At 42.5% G+C, this 11,290-nt stretch overlaps 1 protein-coding gene across 48 annotated transcripts in view; it reads right to left on the bottom strand.

Moving 5' to 3' along the window:
* AHI1 (Abelson helper integration site 1) overlaps positions 1–11,032 on the bottom strand; it is a 180,137-nt gene extending 169,105 nt beyond the window's left edge. For 14 of the 48 annotated variants that reach the window (XR_011522167.1, XR_011522166.1, XR_011522164.1 and 11 more), the window contains exons 1-3: positions 9,818–10,262; positions 5,072–5,139; positions 3,844–3,968 (exon numbers count right to left, since the gene is read on the bottom strand). Coding sequence is in view for 19 of the 48 variants with exons in the window: in XM_070557299.1 (XP_070413400.1) it covers positions 3,844–3,968; positions 5,072–5,081 (135 nt within the window). In the remaining 29 variants the exon portion in view is untranslated. The other 34 variants (XR_011522170.1, XR_011522169.1, XR_011522168.1 and 31 more) reach the window with 12 other exon arrangements.
* Between the last annotated feature and the right edge of the window lie 258 nt (positions 11,033–11,290).

Here is an 11,290-nt window from a genome sequence, read left to right on the forward strand (position 1 = left end):
CACATAAAGTAGAGGAAGATGGGCACGGATGTTAGCTCAAGGCCAGTCTTCCTCAGCAAAAAGAGGAGGATTGGCAGCAGATGTAAGCTCAGGGCTAATCTTCCTAAAAATATATATATATATTTTTTTTTTTTATTTCATTTTTCCTGATCTTTGTTGACTGTGAAAATATAATAATCTATTTAACATATTACATATTTTTTGTTTTACTCATTTCAAACTCCAGGATAAAATAACTTCTAACTACATCCTAGGTAAAAAGGAATCATTACAAGACATTTTCTTTGCAAGCTAGGAAACTTTGCCCAACCTTTGAGAACAAACTGTTTCTCATATCATATATACTTATCTATATATACTTCTCTAATATAAATCTCGTTTTTTTTTTAAAGATTGGCACCTGAGCTAACAACTGTTGCCAATCTTTTTTTTTTTCCTGCTTTTTCTCCCCAAATCCCCCCACTACATTGTTGTATATTTTAGTTGTGGGTCCTTCTAGTTGTGGCATGTGGGATGCCGCCTCAGCATAGCCTGATGAGTGGTGCCATGTCCGCACCCAGGATCCGAACAAGCGAAACCCTGGGCTGCCAAAGCAGAGCACATGAACTTAGCCACTTGGCCATGGTGCCAGCCCCTATAAATCTTAAGTAATTATTTTTGACATAAATAATAATTGAGAAGGTTCTATACATTTAACTAGTTCCAAGGGTCATCCAGATACATTTTCAGATCATAAATTCTCTATTTTTTTTTTTCCTTAAAGTTTGACACCTGACCTAACATCTGCTGCCAATTTTTCTTTTTTTTTTCCCTTCTTCTCCCCAAAGCCCCCCAGTACATAGTTGTATATTCTAGTTGTAGGTTGTTCTGGTTGTATTATGTGGGATGCCACCTCAGCATGGCTTGATGAGTGGTGCTAGGTCTGCAGCCACGATCCAAACCAGTGAAACCCTGGGCCGCCAAAGCGGAGCATGTGAATTTAACCACTCAGCCATGGCCCTGGCCCCAAATTCTCTACTCTTAAATTCTTAATTTGGATTCATGACTCTGGACATGGTACTACATACTGAACTAACACACTTTCCAACAGTACTGTAGTTTTTCTCAGGCAGGGAATACTGGGAGTAATTCTCTGCTAACTCCATATGTTCACTATAGCTCTCACAAGTGACTGACAAGTTAGGTGACCGGATTCTTTGGGACACAATTTTTCCCCAAAAACTGTACAAATACTACTCCACTGTCTTTTGGATTTAGCGTTTTTTGAGAGAATTCTGAAATGCACTAGATGTTTCTTTTTCTGTCTAGATGTTAACAAAATTTATTTTTCTCTTAAAATTAAAAAGTTTCTAGTATAGTTCTCATCTCATAAATTTTACCTGGAATGCAAGATGGACTCATCTCATCCTAGATCTTTTTTTTTACTCTCAGGAAGGCTTCTTCACCATGTTCTTTCTCCTGTTTCTGCTCCATAGTACTGTCTGGAAACACTTACTTGTAGGTCAAGTATTTCTGTATGACCTATATAGAACATATACGTTCTATATGTTATTCTTCTCATGGAAGACAATCTCAAATTTGTCTTCCACATCACTGCTTAGATTTTTCCATGGTGTCAATTATACTGTGTTAGGACTGAGATACAGTTTTAAGGAAGCAACTGAAGACAGAACATGGAGGGACTGTGGTTTTAAATCCCACTTATGCTGTGTCTGGCTATATGACCCTGGCAAACCGTCTAACATCTCTGTTAAGTGCTTTCTGTTCAGATGTTTATAAAATTTCTCATGTGCAAAATAAGACCTGCAAAACTACACTTCATGATTAACATGAGAATTAGTATTTGTAATGTTCTTATCACAGTGCCTGATACATAGTTATAAAACAATAAGATGAACCTGCCATTATTATGACTTCTCTTATTATGGTTTTTTTCCTTAATTTTCTTATTTCAGGCTCCTTCCTTTTCAATCTCAGCCTGTTCTGTGCTGGGGATTCCTTGTTCTTGTTCTGAAGAGGTCCTGTCTCTTCAGACCTTATTAAAAGAGGTGCTATTGGGTTGTGGTTAAGACTAGATTCTGCAGTCAGACTGTCAGAGTTTGAATCCTGGTTCTACCCCTGACTATGTAACTTTGGGTAAGTTATTCAATCCTCTGTGATCCAGTTTCCTCATCTATAAATGGAGGTAAGATCTCATAATTTTGTTGTTTGTATTAAAAATGAGTGAATACACATAGAATGTTTAGAAGAGTGCCTGAAAGATAGAAAGCACTCAGTTATGTAGTAAATAAAAGCAGGTATTCCTCCTCTACTTCTTAAAGTAAATCATTTCAGAAATATGTTGTTTTCCTGTAAGTCCTCCAGGAATAGATCCCTCTTGTGAGCTGAAAAACCTCTTTCTAAATATTTCTTCCTGGTGTACCTATGTCTGAATGAAAAGATACCTTGAATGGCCCGGCGTTTGCCAAGAGAGCCTGGGTAGATTATGCTTAGTCACCTCCACGAGGGTGTCCTCAACACCTCTACTGGACCTTAGGTAAATGAACATGCCTTCGGCCCATTTCCTGGTTATCCATTTAATTTAGCATTCTTGGCCTAAACTGCATTTTGTTCATGCTCACAAAGCCTAGTTCTGACTGTGAGAGAAAAGATAAGGTCCTACACTTTGACTAAACGAGTCCATAGCAATATCCAGCAGACAATTGTTTCCAGGGTTCTTTCTGCTTTTGCCAATGTACACCACCTTACCCAAGGGGAGGACATATACAATATGCAATGTTCCATCTTCCATATGCCACTGTTTCCAACCATTTGTGTACGGGTACCACTAGAAGAAGCATATTTAGTTTAGGGCAGTGTCCACCATGGGAAACCTAATCTGCCCCATTCTGTCAGGAGTTCTAAATTGGTGTGCAGCAGTACACTTGTGTCCTATGAATCCCTCACATGTGTATGGCTGGATTCTGGCCAATGTCAGTATTTATTTTTGCTTCACTTGAGAATATACACTGTTACACTGATGAATGCCAGATAGAATATTAAAATCAATAAGTCCCATGACAAAATACAGAATAGGATAAAATTTGCTGGGTAAAACGTAGGGTATATGTAACTCATCATAAAACTCTTGCCAAAGAAATATTATGTACCAAATAACCATGAAGTTATTTGTGTGTGTGTGTGTGTGTGTGTGTGCATGTGGACACAAGAGATTATGGTCAAAGGAGTAAAAGGTGCAAGTGAAATAGTGAGACAGGTTTGAAGAGTGAATGGTGCATTAATGTGGATACTATTACAGACTCTTTAAAGCACCCTGGGAATCAGGTTGTAGTTAAGTGCTGATTTGTTTGGTATTACTTGGAATTCTGTTTTTAATCCCTTCAAGCGTGCCGCCAAAAATTCTATCATTTGAAAGTGTACCTCAAGTACAAAAAGGATAATTATTGCCTTAAGGTTCCATTGATTTCTCTAGGTTCTGCTGTGTAGAATCACATGAATTAAGTCTAAATAAAGACAAGCCATTGAATATCTGAAGGAAAATATTACTTCCTAAATTCTTCATAATTCTGGATTAAAAATCTTGATTTTCTTCAAAAATGGGAAATGTGGTTAGTTTTGAGTTTCTCCACTATCCCTAGTCACTCTGAGCAGTCCAAGTCCTTCTTATAGGAGCACTCAAGACTGAACTCAGTCTCTAAGAATAATGATGTTGCTAATGTAAACTTGATTTTACCATACATTATGGACCAAATTTAATTTCCAAAGTTCCTTAGAGTTTTAATAAGAAAGTCATAATCTTATGCAGATATATAAGTCACCGTTACCAAATGATCAATTACTCACTGAGAGTTTTTCTCCAGATTTGCCAATTTTTTTCTTCAGTTTTTTTCTTTCGCGTATTAGATCATTGTGGGTCTTAAGCAATTCCTCAAAGCGAACTTTGGTTTTTACTTTGGCTTCACTCTCCACTACAAATGATAAAGACTCACGTCATTTTCTAAACAACTCTATGATAAACATAACTGCATTCTTATTACGTGAAAGAACACAGTCTTGTAAATGCCTGCATGAGTTCTCCAGCTATCTTAGAACAACTGACTAGTCCTTCCTTCTTAAAAAACTTCTTTTGGATTTGGTGACACCACACTCACTCGTATCCCTCTTACCTTTCGGGCGACTCCCTCTAAAAGTCTCCTTTGCTAAGTTAACTTTTACTTATGATGCACAGTAGCACATCTACCACTGTTAGTTCCATGGCCTTAAACAAGTTACTCAGCATCTCTAAACTTCACCTTCCTTATCTGTAAAATTAAGAATAACTTATGTCAAAGATCAATCTGTAGGACAACTGGCTAACACTTGCCTAGTCAAGAATCAGCATTCAAGAAATATTAAATGTTGAAAGCTGTTTTTCCCTTTAAAACATAAATCAGATCATGTTATTCTCTTGCTTTAAGATCCTGTGAGTTTCCCACCTCACTTAAGACAAAATAAAACAAGTCCTTCACATGCCCTACAGAGTTCTCACTTCCTGGCCTGCCTCCCTGCACAGCTTCAAGAGAAGACAAATATCCCCGTAGATCCCTACATTCTGGCCGTACTGCCCTTGCTCTAGCTCCTGTGCCAGTCACCTGTCCTTGCAAATAAAGTTTTCTGAAACATAGCCATGCCCACTTGGTTAAGAATTGCTGTGGCTGCCTGTGTGCTTCAACGGCAGAGGTGAGTAGCTGTAGCAAAGACCAAGCCTAAAATATTTCCTCACCCGCCCTTTAAGAACATTTGCCGATGTCTGCTTCAGCGTAAAACATCCATTTTGATGATAACAAAAATTAATCATGTTGTAATTATTACTTACCTTGTCCAGCTGAGTCCCAAACTGCCACCCACCGAACACATAATAATCTTAATCACCAACATTAAATAGAAAATTGAATATCAAACTATTAAATATCATATTTTGTTGATGACATCTACTTTATTCATTATCAGTTAAAGAACCCCTTAAAATAACCCAAACTTTAAAATAAATAAATAATATGTATTGCATACATAAATTTCATAGAAGTCTTACCAGTGGGCATATCTCAGCCTTATGGAGAGTATTGAGTTGTAATATAAAGCACTCACTCAATCAGTATCCTATTAAAACAAAGAGAATTTATTTTTAATATGGAATTTCCAAATAAAAACTATAAAATATTCTTCATGCAAGATTACGCCATTGTCCATTACCTCATCAAGTTTATAACAATAAAGCTAAGTTCTCTCATCAAAATCTTACATAAATGACTTGAATTGGTTTAGAGTCCAAAATAAAGTGAAGCAAACTGGACCATATTTGAATAAAATATTTATATATTTTAAATAAAATTTTTTTTCAATTTTGAAAGGCAGTAAACATCTAACTTGGTATGTTAATACACTTTTAAAAGTGTTTTAAGTAAATAATGAACATTCCAATACACTTTGAAGAAACGAGACTCCACCTCAAGACTGACTTTCCCAAGAGCATACACTATTAGTAAAGTATGCTTGTGAGGAGCATATTCACAGATAATGAATCTAAATAGCTCTGTACTTGCCCTAAAATGCTGCTACGGTAGAGAAAGTTAGCACAAGCATCCACACTTTCTTTCTCAAATAAATACCTGGGTGTACATCATTGTTATCAAAACCATGGATTAAATTCAGTATAAATATTCCTGAATTGCCAATTTCATTTAAAGATTGGAGGTGTGTCCAAAACATATTGATTCCTGCACTAGAACACAATATGAATACGTTTTTAAGGATAAAAATGAAGACTATTCAAAAAAAGAAAAAAGACATAATTTAAGCGGGCTTAGCAATTATCACTGAATGCTCCAGATCCCTGGGGATCCACACTCATGTTCCTCTGCTGTTAGAGGTACTTTGGACAGAGCAGTCTAAGAAGAAATGCTAAAAAGAAAAGAATGATTATACAAACACACCTAATCATGTGAGTCAACTTATGTGACAACTATCCAGTACACAGACAAAACAGACATTACAAATAAATAAATATATAAATAAAACAAAAACTAGTAATAAACTAGGGGGAAAAAAAAGCAGACATCACTAAAACCACACAGCAAAAACTCCTCTACTTTACTAGAGGAACCCGTATGTACTCTTTCTAGTTGACACAGATCTAATAAACCTGGTCATCTACTTTCCAATCCACCCCAAATTAGAAAAGAGAGAGGCTGCAAAGGTAAATATGATGACAGCATCAGTAATTGAAACCTGACAGCACATGAGAAGAAAAAAATATAAAGAAGGACTTAATATTTATAGTATTCCATGGTCACTCAATCTATAGGAAAGCAGCTGAACTATGTCATGCCTATGAATCACCAAGAAAAGGTTTACTCATATTGAGCTTAATCTGTTTTCTTTTCTCTTGAGTAGAATTTATGACATTTTAGATTAAATAAAAACTACTGAAGAGGCAGGGCAAAGAGTCAAGGATGATTCTTATGTTTCTGGAACTAGAATAATGAGACCAGAAGCATCATGCATTGGGATATAGTACAGTACAGGACAAGTGTAGTGGAGGGGTTTAAAACACACATCCTGGAATAATTAGTCTCCTCTGATTACTTGTGTGACCTTAGGAAATTTCTTTCCTCACCTGTACAATCAGTCCAACAGTGCCTGCTCAAAGGGTTGTTGTAAGGGTTAAAGGATTGAGAACAGTGCCTTAGACAGAACAAGTATCAATCAGCAAACATTAGCTACAACCGTAACAGATACTTCTTACGGAGACACTCACTGAGCTGAGCGGGCATGCTGAACTGGCTGCGTGAGGGGCACTAAGCGGCTATAAGCTCAGACTCCACTGACAGATCCTTGGATTCAAATCCCAATTCTACCTGCCAGTAGATTAAGCTCTGTAGACTTCAATTTCCTAATCTTTCAAAACAGAGTAATAATAGTAAATCACTCATATAGGGTTTTTGTAAAGATTAAATAAGAATATATAACTAAAACACTTAACACAATGCCTAGATCATGGCAAGCCCTTCAAAAATGGTGGCCTTTACTACTTTATGAAGAAAATATATATCACATAATATACAAATATATAATTATACTATATATATTATAATCACATTATGTTTGGTAGCCAATAGAATATAGTAATCCAGCAAGGAGACCTAGGCTGAAGAAGTAGGCATCATTTGTATATGTGATGGCCACAAGAAACACAAGCACCAAAGCGAATTCTGGGAGCTCACAAAATAAAATAAAAAGACATCAGACAGACAGGTGAAAAACTGAGAAAGAGAGGTATCACAGGAACCAAGGGGAAAAGATTTTTAAGAAAGAAGTGGTCTACACTGTGTGGTATCAAAAGTTGCTGCAAGTTTTGAAGTGTCTACTGGATTTGCAATCAGGAAGTCACATGAGCAAGGCTGTTTACAGATGGGCAGAAACCTGGCAGCCACAGGTGGAGGGATGAATTGAAGGCTAGACATGCAGAAGAAACATGTAGATAATTCTTTCTACAACTCTGCTTCCAACTGTCTTTCCCCACCCCCAAAGGCAGTGACATGAGGCAGCAGCATTGCGGGACAAAAAGACTATGGAAGGACTTTGCTGTTTGTTTTAAGATTGTTCTCCATGCCTCCATCACCCTACCCTTTTAAAAAATAAATCATTATCTCACTACAATCAGAGTGACTTTCTAAAATACAAATGTGAAGGTATCATTTCTTTAAAACTCTTCACTAGCTCCCAATCACCCACTGGAAAAAATACGAAGTCCTTACCACTGGGTCCATGGCTACTTCTGAAACGACCCCTTGCCTTGGTTCACCTCCCCTTCTCTGGCCACACTTCCACCCACATTCTATGCTCCAGCCATGTGAAATCACTTGCAGGCCCTCAAACGTGCCCCACTCTTTCTTGCCTCTGTACAATTACACACCTCTCTCGTGAGACATGACCTTCCTCCCTGTCCCTCTAACAAATTCCAACTATCCTCTGACACTAAATGCAACTGGGATCTTCTCTGGGGAGCACTCTACCCATGAGGGGCAGTTAAATAATTCTTCTCTGTGCTCCTTCATATCTCCTTCTACCTCAGCCCTCAATTTTCACGCGGGCAAAATGTTCTCTGACTCCCACCAAACTGCCATTGTTTCGGAGGGCCTGGCCTGTGCTCTCTTCATCTGTGTATTCCTTCTTAAAAGGGGTGTGGGGTGGGGGCAGTAATAATGGTTCGAGGGTCAAAAAGACTCAAGCTTAAACTCTTGTTTTACCACTTGTTGAATGTGCAGCCTTGGGCCAGCTACTTAATTTCACTAAGGCTTGTTTTGGATTTTTCCCCCTGGGAAATTAAAATGGCACTTACTTTATTGTAAGGAGAAAAAGAAAAATTGAAAAGCAAAGTGATCACAGCAGCTGGCACAGTGTAGATGCTCAAAATTACTTAATGCTCATTATTATAGTATTAAAAATAATTATGTAACAGATAAAAACACCATTAAGTACATATTTACATTATTTACTTTTTAGTTTAATGCACAATTGAATAAATGCTAATATTACTTAACAACATAGCAGGTACACTACAGAAATAATCATCTCTAAGTGTTCAGGTGTACTACAGCAAACACATTACAGAATTAATGACCAATATTTGATTAGTAACATCATTGTCAAAAATCAAGGTCAGACTTAAAATGACATTCCTGAATCTCATATATGCCATTATTTTAAAGCTTTTTCCTCACAAACCTTTACAGGTGCTGCTAACAGATACCAAGAAGGGAAATTAACATAATTAACAAGTTTCATCTCAATTTACTTTTTCTTTAACCACCTGATTATCAGCCAATAATCTATCGATCAAAGGGAGAAAAAGCTGAGAGGCCTGGATAATTCACTACTCGACCGAATTTCACAGCATGGGAAAAAAGAAGCAAAGAAAAACCCTGTATTCACAAGTCAATTAATAAATCAATGATAGTCTCCATAAATAAACAGAATTCTAAATATGGTTTAAAAAACTTTGGGTATTTAAATTTCTCCCAAATAATGTTTTTAAAGTGTCCGAGTCCCCACAATAAGCAATGTCCCTGCAAGCCCAAGCAGACAGCGGTCGTTAACGCAACAGGTGACGGACCGTCAACATCCTCTCCTCGGGGGGAGGAGCAGAGGCCACAGGTGGAGGATCGTCAGCATCCTCTCCTCCTCCCGAGGAGAGGCCACAGGTGGAGGGCCGTCAGCATCCTCGGGAGAAGGAACAGACGCCACAGGTGGAGGACCGTCAGCATCCTCTCCTCCTCCCGAGCAGAGACCACAGGCGGAGGGCCGTCAGCATCCTCGGGAGGACCGTCAGCATCCTCTCCTCCTCCCGAGGAGAGGCCACAGGTGGAGGGCCGTCAGCATCCTCTCCTCCTCCCGAGCAGAGGCCACAGGCGAAGGGCCGTCAGCATCCTCGGGAGGAGGGGCAGAGGCCACAGCCGCCGGCAGCAGGGTTTCAGCCGTGCCCAAACGCAGCGCAGCCGCCGGCGGGGAGTCCTAAACTGTCTACGTCTTTCCCATTTCTACCTGTACACCTGGAAACGACCCCCGCGGCGTAATTCGCCTTTCCTCCGACACCGGGAGCACATCAGCCGCCCCTCCCCAGACGCGGCGAGAAGGTGTCGCAGCGCTCGAAGGCGCACCAGGCGCCCCCCACGGCCAGACCCGCCCTCAGGACGAGGCGGCCCCCAGACTCCACCCCAGCGGGAGGGCAGACCCCTCCCCTCAGGACGGCCCCGGCCCCGGCGCCCGCCGTACTCACGGAGAGGAGCTCGCGGACGGCCGGCGCCAGGCGGTGCGCACGCTCCCCGCCAGCGCGCGGGCCGAGACCGAGGGCCGCGCCGCCAGCCCGGGCTCTGAGGGCCGGCCGGTGCCGCAGTGCGGGCAGCGCGCCGCCGTGACGTCAGCGCCGCCTGCGCCACCGCTCCCATAGCAACCGCCGCCCCGCCCCCGTGCCTCCTACGCCTGGGCCCTGCGGGGCTGAGGTGCTGCGCCTGCGCAGACGGCGCGCGCGCCCGCCCCACCGTGGACCCTCCGACTGCGGCCGGGCACGCGCTCGGGGGCCCGGCAAGGCGGGAGGAGTCGGGGACCGGCCGCCGCGGAGAAGCAGACTCGTACCCCCGCGATCGCACCCGCAAAGCCAAGGGTGCTTGCTGCGTGGGGAAGGGAGAGCCGGACTGCAGGCCGGATCGTGCGGAGCGCTGCCCGCGGAGACGGGCCTCGCTGCTCCCCGCCCCGCCTGCCTGGCGCCGCCCCCGACAGGAGCCCTCCAGACCCGCCCTGACGCTCAGCCGAGCGCCGTGCCCTGCGGGCGTTCCTTCGGAGCCCGGCTCGCCAGGCCCCCTCGGCGTCTGCACGCCTGCAGCCCCCCTCGTTGTTCTGCAGACCCCGTGGGAGGCAGAGACATCCTGCTCATCCTGCGTCCCTGACCCCGCCCCGGACGGCTGTCTGGGTGTCCCCACCGCCGTCCTCCCAGGGTTCCGGTTAGACCACTGAGAGTAACCGAAACGCCTCCTGCACCGATCGCGTCCCCTCCACCTGTTTGACACCCAGGGGATGGCCCATCCGGCCCAGCGCCCGCCGCTCCCGCCCACCTGCATCCTGCTCGCCAGGGTCAGCGTGGGGGGCCTCTGCCAGGCACCCGACTCCAGTTTTGACCCGGAATTCTGTTCTCCCCCCTGCTCCGACCTCGCTCAAACGGAAATCCGATCATGCCACCCTCCTCCTGAAAACTCTTCAGAGATCCGTAGGATCCTGCGAGACGCCCCACCTCCTGACTGTTTATGTCTCATTGCCTCCTTCCAGTTCTGTGCTGCGGCGGTATGGCGTGACGTGTCCCATGCAGAACGACCCAGGCCTCTCATGCCCCTGATCTTGCGCACATTATCCCCTCTCCCTGAAAATCCTTCCTTGTGAATACTCCTGCGTGTCTCAGCGTGAAATGGTGTCCATCCTTTGAATCTTAGCCATGTTGACTAGCACCTCCAAACGCTCCTGCTGTATATCCTATTATGCTTTGGACACTCATTCTACACGTTATCTTTCAATCGTTTACATCGTATTTTAATTTTTCTAGCCTCAGCATCTACCATAGTATCTATCAAATGGTACTTCATGAACATTTGTCAAACGGATAATAGATGACATATACTGAGCTCCTCCAAGGAGCTGTGCATTGTTGGTGTTTTACGTACTTTTCATTCATCCTCAGAAGTGTGATGTAAGTGCCCACTTT

The sequence above is a fragment of the Equus przewalskii genome, chromosome 9, assembly GCF_037783145.1.
Source record: "Equus przewalskii isolate Varuska chromosome 9, EquPr2, whole genome shotgun sequence".
NCBI lineage: Eukaryota > Metazoa > Chordata > Mammalia > Perissodactyla > Equidae > Equus > Equus przewalskii.